This window comes from Coregonus lavaretus, assembly GCF_964263955.1.
Source record: "Coregonus lavaretus genome assembly, contig: HAP1_SCAFFOLD_202, whole genome shotgun sequence".
NCBI classification, from domain to species: Eukaryota; Metazoa; Chordata; class Actinopteri; order Salmoniformes; family Salmonidae; genus Coregonus; species Coregonus lavaretus.
The window spans coordinates 138,948-154,548 of NW_028156408.1; the positions used below are offsets into that span (position 1 = coordinate 138,948).

At 41.4% G+C, this 15,601-nt stretch overlaps 1 protein-coding gene across 1 annotated transcript; it reads right to left on the minus strand.

The window, feature by feature from the left end:
- Positions 1-2,220: 2,220 nt before the first annotated feature.
- ier3 (immediate early response 3) lies at positions 2,221-3,453 on the minus strand. Its single transcript, XM_084200393.1, has one exon. The coding sequence runs from the start codon at positions 3,422-3,424 to the stop codon at positions 2,801-2,803; it is 624 nt and encodes a 207-aa protein (XP_084056519.1). The 5' UTR covers positions 3,425-3,453; the 3' UTR covers positions 2,221-2,800.
- Positions 3,454-15,601: the final 12,148 nt, after the last annotated feature.

A 15,601-nucleotide genomic window follows, 5' to 3' on the forward strand; every position in this document is an offset into this window, starting at 1 on the left:
CTAATTTTTGAATCCGGTGTCATTTTGCGTGTCAGTTCATAAACACTATGCCATGGGATCGGTACGTCAAAGATCTCTTCCCAACTATTTTGCAATCTATATGGGACGGCTGTCAATCCTTTGGTCCTTAAGTGAAACTGATATACTTTTTTATTTATCACAGTTTTCCTTAACCAATTATGTTCTTTAATGCAAGGCCGACAGACAAGTTCCTTACTTTCTCCCCCTTCCACTTTCCTCTTCCACTTTTGCGCTAAGGCTGCAATTATTTGGTTGTAATTTTGGGTAGAGCAGATATTTCCATATGTTTTTGTTAGCTGCATGTGCGACATAACTCCACCAGTCCTACCGATGATATCATTTACGAAGATTATACCTTTTTTAAACATTCTGTCAAAAAATAAAGGTTTTTTGTCAATTAGTATATTTGAATTTAACCACAATATTTGTTGCATTATTTGTTCTGTCGTTTCTGGAGGATTAAATTGAAATTGCAACCAACTTTATATGGCTTGTTTTAGAAATAGTGACATTTGGGAGATTATTTCCTTTTCAAATAACTGAAAGTGAGAGGTTGTAATCTGAATAAAGGGAAAAAGGCCTTTCTTGAACATTGGGTGAGACAATCTTACTAATTTGCTTGAGAACCAGTTCGGATTTAAGTATAACTTTTGTATGACTGAAGCTTTCAGTGATAGGTCTAATGCTTTAATATTTAATCATTTCTGTCCTCCGAAGTCATATTCATTATATAAATATGTTCTTTTAATTTTGTCTGGCTTGCCGTTCCAAATAAAATTGAATATTTTTTTCTCATATAATTTAAAAAACTGTTCGCTAGGCGTAGGCAAGACCATAAGCAAATAGGTAAACTGGGATAATACTAAAGAGTTAATCAGGGTGATTTTTCCACAAATTGACAGGTATTTTCCTTCCCATGGTAGTAAGATCTTATCTATTTTTGCTAACTTTCTATTAAAACTTATTGAAGTGAGATCATTTATTTCCTTTGGGATATGTATTCCGAGTATATCCACATCACCATCAGACCATTTTATTGGTAAACTACATGGTAATGTAAAAATTGTATTTTTTAGTGATCCAGTGATTTAGTAAGGCGTTTGGAAATTGCTCCCAAGGATGAACCAGACTTGTGGAGGTCTACCATTTTTTTTCTGAGGTCTTGGCTGATTTCTTTTGATTTTCCCATGATGTCAAGCAAAGAGGCACTGACTTTGAAGGTAGGCCTTGAAATACATCCACTCAAATTATGTCAATTAGCCTATCAGAAGCTTCTAAAGACATGACATAATTTTCTGGAATTTTCCAAGCTGTTTAAAGGCACAGTCAATTTAGTGTATATAAGCTTCTGACCCACTGGAATTTTGATACAGTGAATTATAAGTGAAATAATCTGTCTGTAAACAATTGTTGGAAAAATTACTTGTGTCATGCACAAAGTAGATGTCCTAACCGACTTGCCAAAACTATAGTTTGTTGACAAGAAATGTGTGGAGTGGTTGAAAAACGAGTTTTAATGACTCCAACCTAAGTGTATGTAAACTTCTGACTTCAACTGTATATGCAGGTATGTTGAAGGTCAAAGTATAATATAGTGATGGATCAGTTGGTAGAGCGTGGTGCTTGCAAGGTTGTGGGTTCAAGTCCTGATGGGGCCATCCGTACGAAAATGTATGCCCTACTGTAAGTCGCTTTGGATAGGAGCATCTGCTAAATGTCATGTATATTCTACCATATTATAGCACATTGACATCATGAAAGGGAATCCCACATCGTTCTGGTTTACAAGACTGGCCTGCGTTTAATGTTTTAATCAATATCCTGACTGGTCTAATACCATTCCCCCTGTAGAACACTATGGAGACCAGGAAATAAATATGGGAGACACTGATTTAGCTCTGCTTAAGGGCCATTGTTGAATAATTAGCCACGATAGTTATTTTACTGTAAATAAAATCCTTGAATAATCAATTTGGTTCCCGTTTCCAAACTGATGTGGTTATCTGATTAGCAATGAGCATCCATAAACTATGGAATTCTTCCCAGTGGATAGGAAGCCTACTGTATGTTTAAATGAATGTGCCCAGCTATAAAATTGGTACTGGAAAATAACTAGTCCAAAGCATAACTTAGTTAATTATGCCATTGATTGTCATAAAACCTCGTATTTTGAATGTGAATGAGAAAAGAGACAATATGAACATTTCAGAATGTTTTATTTCATTATTAAATAACAAATCATTAGAACAATATAAATAAATAACAAGTTAAATAATAAACTTCATAGAATATTCTTCATAAATAAATAGTTTAGCAAAATATTAGTCTCAATATCAAGTACTAGGCTTCCACAAAGTAAATCATAGTATTACAAATATCACTTCAATACTGTAGGCCTATACGTTTTGGCCATACAGCTACCAACATGTTAGGGTGCTAAGTTTGACTTTTACAGTACATCATTGCAAATGTGAACCTAAAATATAATTCAAGTTTTTCTATATTCAAGTTTGAGTCCAGTATTGTAACAGTAAGCCAGTCAGTCCTTCAAAATTGTCCTATAAGTAACATGTTCTTTCTTTCGCTTCACTCGCCATCTCCAAATACAGCAGCTACTGCAGGCTACTCTGGTGAGGCTTCAGCAAGCGCCTTGATGAATGAGCTCCCGGCCTGGCAGCGCCCGGACAGAGGCAGCTCGCTCACTTTATCCAAACCAAAGCCCTTGAACCCGGCTCCGTCTTAATGCCAAGGCTTGAGCTGAAAAACCAGTTCAGTTCTTTCAATTCTCAGATCCCAGTCTGTGATAAACTGCCGGGTAGAGGAAGGCTACCACGTAGCTGTTCCTTGTGCTCTGCTTGTGCATGCGATTCGTCTCGGCATCCCAGCTGGGACACGTTGTATTGACCAGCTTGCTCCAGGTGTTGTCACTCTGCTCACCAACAAGTTGATCCTGACAGTTGACAGAAGAGAGCTCGTTGGAGACACTGTCTGTGAGTTGACGCGCCTGTTCCTCTGCTGACTGGAACCGTAGCTCCTTGTATGGACCAAAGGACGCCTCCTCGTGTACCTCGGCGGCAAGGCTCTCGGCGCTGATCGGTGTCTCGATGCAAGCATCCTCGGTGTAGATCTGAAGGAACAGTACCAGGCACAGAGCAACGAGCCAGCGCTTGGCAGCGCTCTTCTCGGCAGGTGGAAGGTACTTTCGGACATTGGCTGGGTACTGTACACGGGTGTTCTTCTTTCGCTGGCGCACTGGCGTATAGCGCAGTGGCTCTTGAGCTGGGATCCGCTCAAAGGTGAAGATTTCTGGCTCTTTGCTCCGCGGCATCGCCCTGTAAGCGAACTGTTCTTGATAATTATTAGTCGGAATTGACAATACCAAACTATTCGATCGTGTATACATCTTTCTTGTTTGTCGAGTTCTCTTCTCGTCTAGTTGTAGTTCGTTGAATGATTTTTCTATCGCTGGCGCACAGGTTTATATAGCCTATTCTAGTTTTAAGTTCTTTTTTTAGATACGCCCATGCCAATAGAAGCCACACCCAAAGTGGGAGCCACTGCTTTCACATTGCTCAATGGAAAAGTACGATTTTCATAATTTTCTGTGTTTTTTATAACGATGTATATGCATATAGTTCGTGTTGTTCTTTCCAGAAACATGCCATGTGTAATTATTTCAAGTCAGCAAATATTCTCAATAGCTACATGCAGATAGGGTTTTTTTAGGTCCCAAAAATTGTTTTAAACTTAGCTATATTTGATCAAGCAATGAATAGTAACCATGTTGATAGCAACATAATAGACTAATGATAATGACGATAACAGACTAATAGCTTAACAAAAACAACAACAACAACAATAATAAAAACATCAATAATAATAATAATAATAATAATAATAATACAATTACTGTTGAATGACCTGTAAAATATGTAATTAAGACCACACACTGCTTTGTTTAATAAGGGAGAATATTAGTATGATGTGCTTAGATCCTACACACACTAATTCATAGAATCACCTACACTCTTAGGAAAATAAGGTTCTGTATGGAACCAAATCGGGTTCAATGCTTGCTTATATATGGCACCCCTTAAGGTTCTATATAGAATAGGGATTGAAATGTGCTTTAATTAATAAGGCAAGTAAATGGGGACTTGGACACAGTGCAACTCATTATTGGCAACTCAACTGAAGTAGACACCTTATCTGCCCTTCTGCTGCTGTAGTAGTAGTAGTAGCAGTAATAGTAGTAACAGTAGTAGCCGTAGTAGCAGTAGTAGTAGTAGTAGTAGTAGTAGCAGTAGTAGTAGCAGTAATAGTATAAATAGCTGTAGTAGTAATAGTAGAGGTAGTAGCAGTAGTAGCAGTAGTAGCAGTAGTAGCAGTAGTAGTAGTAGTAGTAGTAGTAGCAGTAGCAGTAATAGTATAAATAGCTGTAGTAGTAATAGTAGAGGTAGTAGCAGTAGTAGTAGTAGTTGTAATAGTACTAGCAGTAGTAGTAGTAGTAGAGGTAGTAGCAGTAGTAGTAATAGTAGAGGTAGTAGCAGTAGTAGTAGTAGTAGTAGTAGTAGTAGTAGTAGTAGTAGTAGTAGTAGTAGCATTAGCGGTAGTAGTAGTAGTAGCAGTAGCAGCAGTAGTAGCAGTAGTAGTAATAGTAGTAGTAGTAGTAGCAGTAGTAGAGGTAGTAGCAGTAGCAGTAGTAGTAGTAGTGGTAGTAGCAGTAGTAGTAGTAGTAGTAGTAGTAGCAGTAGTAGTAATAGTAGTAGTAGTAGTAGCCGTAGTAGTAGTAATACTAGTAGCAGTAGTAGTAGTAGTAGCAGTAGTAGCAGTAGTAGTAGTAGCAGTAGTAGTAATAGTAGTAGTAGTAGTAGCCGTAGTAGTAGTAGTAGTAATACTAGTAGCAGTAGTAGTAGTAGTAGTAGTAGCAGTAGTAGTAGCATTAGCGGTAGTAGTAGTAGTAGTAGCAGTAGTAGCAGTAGTAGTAATAGTAGTAGTAGTAGTAGTAGTAGTAGTAGCAGTAGTAGTAATAGTAGTAGTAGTAGTAGCCGTAGTAGTAGTAATACTAGTAGCAGTAGTAGTAGTAGTAGCAGTAGTAGCAGTAGTAGTAGTAGCAGTAGTAGTAATAGTAGTAGTAGTAGTAGCCGTAGTAGTAGTAGTAGTAATACTAGTAGCAGTAGTAGTAGGAGCAGTAGTAGCAGTAGTAGTAGTTGTAGTAGTAGCCGTAGTAGTAGTAGTAGTAATACTAGTAGCAGTAGTAGTAGGAGCAGTAGTAGCAGTAGTAGTAGTAGCAGTAGAAGTAATAGTATCAATAGCAGTAGCAGGAGTAGTAGTAGTAGTAGTAGCAGTAGTAGCGGTAGTAGTAGTAATACTAGTAGTAGTAGTAGTAGGAGCAGTAGTAGTCTCAGTAATAGTAGTAGTAGTAGTAGTAGTAGTAGTAGGAGTAGTAGTAGTAGTAGATAGCATCATCGTCATCATCATCAGGGTTTATATACTTAATACAGTTGAAGTATGAAAATGTATGCACTCACTAACTGTAAGTTGCTCTGGATAAGAGCGTCTGCTAAATGACTAAAATGTAAATGTAAATGTAAGTCAGAAGTTTACATACACCTTAGCCAAATACATTTAAACTCAGTTTTCCACAATTACTGACATTTCATTATAGTAAAAATTCCCTGTCTTAGGTCCATTAGGATCACCACTTTATTTTAAGAATATGAAATGTCAGAATAATAGTAGAGAGAATGATTTATTTCAGCTTTTATTTCATTCATCACATTACCAGTTGGTCAGAAGTTTACATACACTCAATTAGTATTTGGTAGCATTGCCTTTAAATTGTTTAACTTGGGTCAAATGTTTTGGGTAGCCTTCCACAAGCTTCCCACAATAAGTTGGGTGACTTTTGGCCCATTCCTCCTGACAGAGCTGGTGTAACTGAGTCAGGTTTGTAGGCCTCCTTGCTCGCACATGCTTTTTCAGGTCTACCCACAAATGTTCTATAGGATTGAAGACAGGGCTTTGTGATGGCCACTCCAATTCCTTGACTTTGTTTTCCTTAAGCCTTTTTGCCACAACTTTGGAAGAATGCTTGGGGTCATTGTTCATTTGGAAGACGCATTTGCGACCAAGCTTTAACTTCCTGACTGATGTCTTGAGATGTTGCTTCAATATATCCACATAGTTTTCCTTCCTCATGATGCCATCTATTTTGTGAAGTGCACCAGACCCTCCTGAAGCAAAGCACCCCCACAGCATGATGCTGCCACCCCCGTGCTTCACGGTTGGGATGGTGTTCTTCGGTTTGCAAGCCTTCCACTTTTTCCTCCAAACATTACGATGGTCATTATGGCCAAACATTTCTATTTTTGTTTCATAAGATCCAGAGGACATTTCATCCAAAAAGTACGATCTTTGTCCCCATCTGCAGTTGCAAACCGTAGTCTGGCTTTTTATATGGCGGTTCTGGAGCAGTGGCTTCTTCCTTGCTGAGCGGCCTTTCAGGTTATGTCGATATAGGACTCGTTTTACTGTGGATATAGATACTTTTCTACCTGTTTCCTCCAGCATCTGCTGTTGTTCTGGGATTGATTTGCACTTTTCGCACCAAAGTACGTTCATCTCTAGGAGACAGAACGCGTCTCCTTCCTGAGCGGTATGACGACTGCGTGGTCCCATGGTGTTTATACTTGCGTACTATTGTTTGTACAGATGAACGTGGTACCTTCAGGCGTTTGGAAATTGCTCCCAAGGATGAACCAGACTTGTGGAGGTCTACCATTTTTTTTCTGAGGTCTTGGCTGATTTCTTTTGATTTTCCCATGACGTCAAGCAAAGAGGCACTGAGTTTGAAGGTAGGCCTTGAAATACATCCACTCAAATTATGTCAATTAGCCTATCAGAAGCTTCTAAAGCCATTACATAATTTTCTGGAATTTTCCAAGCTGTTTAAAGGCACAGTCAACTTAGTGTATATAAGCTTCTGACCCACTGGAATTGTGATACAGTGACTTATAAGTGAAATAATCTGTCTGTAAACAATTGTTGGAAAAATTACTTGTGTCATGCACAAAGTAGATGTCCTAACCGACTTGCCAAAACTATAGTTTGTTGACAAGAAATGTGTGGAGTGGTTGAAAAACGAGTTTTAATGACTCCAACCTAAGTGTATGTAAACTTCTGACTTCAACTGTATATGCAGGTATGTTGAAGGTCAAAGTATAATATAGTGATGGATCAGTTGGTAGAGCGTGGTGCTTGCAAGGTTGTGGGTTCAAGTCCTGATGGGGCCATCTGTACGAAAATGTATGCACTACTGTAAGTCACTTTGGATAGGAGCATCTGCTAAATGTCATGTATATTCTACCATATTATAGCACATTGACATCATGAAAGGGAATCCCACATCGTTCTGGTTTACAAGACTGGCCTGCGTTTAATGTTTTAATCAATATCCTGACTGGTCTAATACCATTCCCCATGTAGAACACTATGGAGACCAGGAAATAAATATGGGAGACACTGATTTAGCTCTGCTTAAGGGCCATTGTTGAATAATTAGCCATGATCGTTATTTTACTGTAAATAAAATCCTTGAATAATCAATTTGGTTCCCGTTTCCAAACTGATGTGGTTATCTGATTAGCAATGAGCATCCATAAACTATGGAATTCTTCCCAGTGGATAGGAAGCCTACTTTATGTTTAAATGAATGTGCCCAGCTATAAAATTGGTACTGGAAAATAACTAGTCCAAAGCATAACTTAGTTAATTATGCCATTGATTGTCATAAAACCTCGTATTTTGAATGTGAATGAGAAAAGAGACAATATGAACATTTCAGAACGTTTTATTTAAATTATTAAATAACAAATCGTTAGAACAATATAAATAAATAACAAGTTAAATAATAAACTTCATAGAATATTCTTCATAAATCAATAGTTTAGCAAAATATTAGTCTCAATATCAAGTACTAGGCTTCCACAAAGTAAATCATAGTATTACAAATATCACTTCAATACTGTAGGCCTATACGTTTTGGCCATACAGCTACCAACATGTTAGGGTGCTAAGTTTGACTTTTACAGTACATCATTGCAAATGTGAACCTAAAATATAATTCAAGTTTTTCTATATTCAAGTTTGAGGCCAGCATTGTAACAGTCAGCCAGTCAGTCCTTCAAAATTGTCCTATAAGTAACATGTTCTTTCTTTCGCTTCACTCGCATTCTCCAAATACAGCAGCTACTGCAGGCTACTCTGGTGAGGCTTCAGCAAGCGCCTTGATGAATGAGCTCCCGGCCTGGCAGCGCCCGGACAGAGGCAGCTCGCTCACTTTATCCAAACCAAAGCCCTTGAACCCGGCTCCGTCTTAATGCCAAGGCTTGAGCTGAAAAACCAGTTCAGTTCTTTCAATTCTCAGATCCCAGTCTGTGATAAACTGCCGGGTAGAGGAAGGCTACCACGTAGCTGTTCCTTGTGCTCTGCTTGTGCATGCGATTCGTCTCGGCATCCCAGCTGGGACACGTTGTATTGACCAGCTTGCTCCAGGTGTTGTCACTCTGCTCACCAACAAGTTGATCCTGACAGTTGACAGAAGAGAGCTCGTTGGAGACACTGTCTGTGAGTTGACGCGCCTGTTCCTCTGCTGACTGGAACCGTAGCTCCTTGTATGGACCAAAGGACGCCTCCTCGTGTACCTCGGCGGCAAGGCTCTCGGCGCTGATCGGTGTCTCGATGCAAGCATCCTCCGTGTAGATCTGAAGGAACAGTACCAGGCACAGAGCAACGAGCCAGCGCTTGGCAGCGCTCTTCTCGGCAGGTGGAAGGTACTTTCGGACATTGGCTGGGTACTGTACACGGGTGTTCTTCTTTCGCTGGCGCACTGGCGTATAGCGCAGTGGCTCTTGAGCTGGGATCCGCTCAAAGGTGAAGATTTCTGGCTCTTTGCTCCGCGGCATCGCCCTGTAAGCGAACTGTTCTTGATAATTATTAGTCGGAATTGACAATACCAAACTATTCGATCGTGTATACATCTTTCTTGTTTGTCGAGTTCTCTTCTCGTCTAGTTGTAGTTCGTTGAATGATTTTTCTATCGCTGGCGCACAGGTTTATATAGCCTATTCTAGTTTTAAGTTCTTTTTTTAGATACGCCCATGCCAATAGAAGCCACACCCAAAGTGGGAGCCACTGCTTTCACATTGCTCAATGGAAAAGTACGATTTTCATAATTTTCTGTGTTTTTTATAACGATGTATATGCATATAGTTCGTGTTGTTCTTTCCAGAAACATGCCATGTGTAATTATTTCAAGTCAGCAAATATTCTCAATAGCTACATGCAGATGGGTTTTTTTTTAGGTCCCAAAAATGGTGTTCATAAAGGTTTTTAAACTTAGCTATATTTGATCAATCAAATGGACAGCAATGGATAGTAACCATGTTGATAGCAACATAATAGACTAATGATAATGACGATAACAGACTAATAACTTAACAACAACAACAACAACAATAATAAAAACATCAATAATAATAATAATAATAATACAATTACTGTTGAATGACCTGTAAAATATGTAATTAAGACCACACACTGCTTTGTTTAATAAGGGAGAATATTAGTATGATGTGCTTAGATCCTACACACACTAATCCATAGAATCACCTACACTCTTAGGAAAATAAGGTTCTGTATGGAACCAAATCGGGTTCAATGCTTGCTTATATATGGCACCCCTTAAGGTTCTATATAGAATAGGGATTGAAATGTGCTTTAATTAATAAGGCAAGTAAATGGGGACTTGGACACAGTGCAACTCAGTATTGGCAACTCAACTGAAGTAGACACCTTATCTGCCCTTCTGCTTCTGTAGTACATTACCGTGTCTCTCTTTCAGAACACAATGTGGTGGTTTTGACTCGAGAACATTTTCACTAAATGTTATTTTACTATGCATGACTGTAAGTAGCTACACCCTTCACTGTGAGTACACCCTTCACTGTGAGTACACCCTTCACTTCAATCACTCTATCTGAATAAGTACAGTGGGGGAAAAAAGTATTTAGTCAGCCACCAATTGTGCAAGTTCTCCCACTTAAAAAGATGAGAGAGGCCTGTAATTTTCATAATAGGTACACGTCAACTATGACAGACAAATTGAGAAAAAAAATTCCAGAAAATCACATTGTAGGATTTTTAATGAATTTATTTGCAAATTATGGTGGAAAATAAGTATTTGGTCACCTACAAACAAGCAAGATTTCTGGCTCTCACAGACCTGTAACTTCTTCTTTAAGAGGCTCCTCTGTCCTCCACTCTTTACCTGTATTAATGGCACCTGTTTGAACTTGTTATCAGTATAAAAGACACCTGTCCACAACCTCAAACAGTCACACTCCAAACTCCACTATGGCCAAGACCAAAGAGCTGTCAAAGGACACCAGAAACAAAATTGTAGACCTGCACCAGGCTGGGAAGACTGAATCTGCAATAGGTAAGCAGCTTGGTTTGAAGAAATCAACTGTGGGAGCAATTATTAGGAAATGGAAGACATAGAAGACCACTGATAATCTCCCTCGATCTGGGGCTCCACGCAAGATCTCACCCCGTTGGGTCAAAATGATCACAAGAACGGTTAGCAAAAATCCCAGAACCATACGGGGGGACCTAGTGAATTACCTGCAGAGAGCTGGGACCAAAGTAACAAAGCCTACCATCAGTAACACACTACGCCGCCAGGGACTCAAATCCTGCAGTGCAAGACGTGTCCCCCTGCTTAAGCCAGTACATGTCCAGGCCTGTCTGAAGTTTGCTAGAGTGCATTTGGATGATCCAGAAGAGGATTGGGAGAATGTCATATGGTCAGATGAAACCAAAATAGAACTTTTTGGTAAAAACTCAACTCGTCGTGTTTGGAGGACAAAGAATGCTGAGTTGCATCCAAAGAACACCATACCTACTGTGAAGCATGGGGGTGGAAACATCATGCTTTGGGGCTGTTTTTCTGCAAAGGGACCAGGACGACTGATCCGTGTAAAGGAAAGAATGAATGGGGCCATGTATCGTGAGATTTTGAGTGAAAACCTCCTTCCATCAGCAAGGGCATTGAAGATAAAACGTGGCTGGGTCTTTCAGCATGACAATGATCCCAAACACACCGCCCGGGCAACGAAGGAGTGGCTTCGTAAGAAGCATTTCAAGGTCCTGGAGTGGCCTAGCCAGTCTCCAGATCTCAACCCCATAGAAAATCTTTGGCGGGAGTTGAAAGTCTGTGTTGCCCAGCGACAGCTCCAAAACATCACTGCTCTAGAGGAGATCTGCATGGAGGAATGGGCCAAAATACCAGCAACAGTGTGTGAAAACCTTGTGAAGACTTACAGAAAACATTTGACCTGTGTCATTGCCAACAAAGGGTATATAACAAAGTATTGAGAAACTTTTGTTATTGACCAAATACTTATTTTCCACCATAATTTGCAAATAAATTCATCAAAAATCCTACAATGTGATTTAATGGATTTTTTTTCTTCTCATTTTGTCTGTCATAGTTGACGTGTACCTATGATAAAAATTACAGGCCTCTCTCATCTTTTTAAGTGGGAGAACTTGCACAATTGGTGGCTGACTAAATACTTTTTTCCCCCACTGTATACTAAAGTTAGTTACACCGTGCAAACATGGAGAAACAAAGTTTGTATGCAGGCACGTGTTTTTCAATCTTCAATCTATTTCTAACTGAATAACATTGTAGCTATTAAGAAGAGAAGGACCTGTTGAAAGACCAGCATGCTCTGCACCTAGAAGGACCTGTTGAAAGACCAGCATGCTCTGCACCTAGAAGGACCTGTTGAAAGACCAGCATGCTCTGCACCTAGAAGGACCTGTTGAAAGACCAGCATGCTCTGCACCTAGAAGGACCTGTTGAAAGACCAGCATGCTCTGCACCTAGAAGGACCTGTTGAAAGACCAGCATGCTCTGCACCTAGAAGGACCTGTTGAAAGACCAGCATGCTCTGCACCTAGAAGGACCTGTTGAAAGACCAGCATGCTCTGCACCTAGTTTGAGAATCCCCCATGCAGTGTAGACCTCCTTGGCTGCCCAGCCGATTTCAAGATCGTTTTGAGTGAATAACAATTTCAAAGCTGTATTGAGTAGTTCAGTACAAAGGCAAGTTGGTACATTTCAGGGGTTAGATGCTGATCTAGGGTCAGTTTTTCATTTCCCCCCTCTAATGGCAGGCTGATCTCATACAGCAGCCTAGACGTAACATAGAAAGCAAAAATCTGGGACACTCAAATTAGTATGATATGTTATGTTTGGTATGGTTAACCACAGCAAATTGGAATTCGTAACATATCATACGTATTCTAAATTCGTAACATATTGTACCTATTGCAATTCGTAACATATCATACAAATTGTAATATGTCATATGAAATACATACCAAACCAAACATAGCAAATCATACTAATTTTAGTGTCCCGGATTTTTGTTTACCATGTGGTCCTCTGTAGCTCAGCTGGTAGAGCACGGCGCTTGTAACGCCAGGGTAGCGGGTTCGATTCCCCGGGACCACCCGTACACAAAATTGTATGCACGCATGACTGTAAGTCGCTTTGGATAAAAGCGTCTGCTAAATGGCATATTATTATTATGTTACGTCTACCCCTGAGTCCAAGTTGCTAATGGTCAAGGTTAGGATTGGGGGAGGGTGAAGCTGACACTAGAAACTTCCCCCCCGGAGCTATACTTTTAACAGTAGGAGAAAAGTAGACAAGTAGTCATGGAGAGGAGGAAGTCACTGCGACAGCTAACAAAAACATAGAAAGGAAAACAAAATATACATCCAGATAAAGAAACTATTATTGAATGTAGTATTAGTGTGTTACAGTACCATTCCACGTATTACAGTAAGAGTGAGCGGAATCATTCACTCAGCGTCCTCTGACATCATCAGCTCCGTCTGAGAGGAGGTGAGAAAGTAGAAAGTGTCTGGAAGCGGCGTTTCTCACAGTCTCTGTGTCACTCCGTTTTCGGTATGAACAGCGAGAATAGGAATGCGACCCAGGGGTGAAACAAGAGTCTGGCATTCTGGGCTGAGGTGTGAGATATTTACACTGAGACATGCCTAACGCTCACAAGGCATGTGTCAGCACTTTAAAATAACACACCACACACACGACTGTACATACACATGGTTGTGAACCCTGTCAGTCTGCCCAATTGTTGGAAAACCCAGGCTCAGACGTGAGAATTTTGGCTTTAGATTGATTCATCACTGACTGGACATTCTACTGAACATTTCTAAACATGGGAACTCAACTGCCCTTTTTCTGTCCCCTTCTATTGTTCAGTGTTCTGAAATGGTGTCCAGCCGCCCAGCCGCCATCTTACACATGGTGTTTGCTCAACCTATAATTCATGACAAAAGACCTTTACTTGTTGTCACATAGTTTCAATGTTATTGCATTTTTACAAGGCCTCCATTTCAAAGCCATTGTCAGAAACCATCCGCTTGATGTATTGTTGATTGTTAAAAAAAAAAAACTGAAATGGCCTGACAGAGAGATTGTGGCCGGCTAATGCACATGCATGGGCCAATGTGCATAGATTGGCTTTGACAATTCGAACCAATGAAATCACTGCCAGGAATCTCAGTGGTTATGGGGGGATATGGGTCATTGTTGTGAGATAATGACTGGGATTGGCGGAGTGCCATGACAACCGGGGAGTACGTGCAGTGCAGCAGTGCGCCCCCTCAGTGTGCCCACTGCAGTAAAATTCACTATGAACAGGGGCAGCACAATGCAGAAAATCTCAGCTAAACACAAATGTCCCATGCAGAAAGTCCTCTTGACAAACCTAAACAAACATAGTTGAAAATATTAAAGAGTTACAGTTATGACTTCTCTGGCTAATGCCTTCACTTCTTCTTGTATCCTGTCTCATTCGACTGCATTGACTGTAGCAGAGAGGAGCCATCAGGAGCAGAGAGGAGCCATCAGCAGCAGAGAGGAGCCATCAGGAGCAGAGAGGAACCATCAGGAGCAGAGAGGAACCATCAGGAGCAGAGAGGAACCATCAGGATCAGAGAGGCACCATCAGGAGCAGAGACAAACTATCAGGAGCCGAGAGGAGCCATCAGGAGCAGAGAGGAGCCATCAGGAGCAGAGAGGAGCCATCAGGAGCAGAGAGGAACCATCAGGATCACAGTGGAGACATCAGGAGCAGAGAGGAGCCATCATGAGCAGAGAGGAGCCATCAGGAGCAGAGAGGAGCCATCAGGAACAGAGAGGAGCCATCAACAGCAGAGAGGAGCCATCCATATCAGAGAGGAGACATCAGGAGCAGAGAGGATCCATCAGGATCAGAGAGGAGAAATCAGGAGCAGAGAGGATACATCAGGATCAGAGAGGAGCCATCAAGATCAGAAAGGAGCCATCAGGATCAGAGAGGAGCCATCAGGAGCATAGAAGAGCCATCATGAGCAGAGAGGACGGATCAGAGAGGAGCCATCAGGAGCAGAGAGGAGACATCAGGAGCAGATAGGAGCACTCAGGAGCAGAGAAAATCATCAGGAGCAGAGAGGAGCCATCAGGAGCAGAGAGGAGAAATCAGGAGCAGAGAGGTACCATCAGGAACAGAGAGGCACCATCAGGAACAGAGAGGGCCATCAGGATCAGAGACAAACCATCAGGAGCAGAGAGGAGCCATCAGATTCAGAGTGGAGCAATCAGTAGCAGAGAGGAGCCATCAGGAGCAGAGAGGAACCATCAGGAACAGAGATGAGCCATCAGGAGCAGAGAGAACCCATCAGGAGCAGAGATGAGCCATCAGGAGCAGAGAGGAACCATCAGGATCAGAGATGAGCCATCAGGAGCAGAGAGAACCCATCAGGTGCAGAGAGGAGCCATCATGAGCAGAGAGGAGCCATAAGGAGCAGAGAGGGCCATCAGGATCAGAGAGGAGCCATCAGGATCAGAGAGGAGCCATCAGGATCAGAGAGGAGCCATCAGGAGCAGAGAGAACCCATCAGGAGCAGAGAGGCGCATTCATGAGCAGAGAGGAGCCATCAGGATCAGAGAGGAGCCATCAGGATCAGAGAGGAGCCATCAGGATCAGAGAGGAGCCATCAGGATCAGAGAGGAGCCATCAGGAGCAGAGAGGAGACATCAGGAGCAGAGAGGAGCCATCAGGATCAGAGAGGAGCCATCAGGATCAGAGAGGAGCCATCAGGAGCAAAGAGGAGACATCAGGATCAGAGAAGCACCATTAGTACTGCGTGGTCTCGTTTAGACATACACTACATTATCAAAAGTATGTGGACACCTGCTTGTTGAACATCTCATTCCAAAATCATGGGGAGCCATATGAAGTTGGTCTCCCCTTTGCTGCTATAACAGCCTCCACTCTTCTGGGAAGGCATTCCACTTGCCTCCATTCAGTCACAAGAGTATTAGTGAGGTCGAGCACTGATGTTGGGCGATTAGGCCTGGCTCGCAGTCAGCGTTGCAATTTATCCCAAAGGTGTTCGATGGGGTTGAGCTCAGGGCTCTGTGCAAGCCAGTCAA

Bases quoted from the DNA above. Each gene is read 5' to 3' on its own strand.
- ier3 (XM_084200393.1), bottom strand. From the start codon at position 3,424: ATGTATACACGATCGAATAGTTTGGTATTGTCAATTCCGACTAATAAT.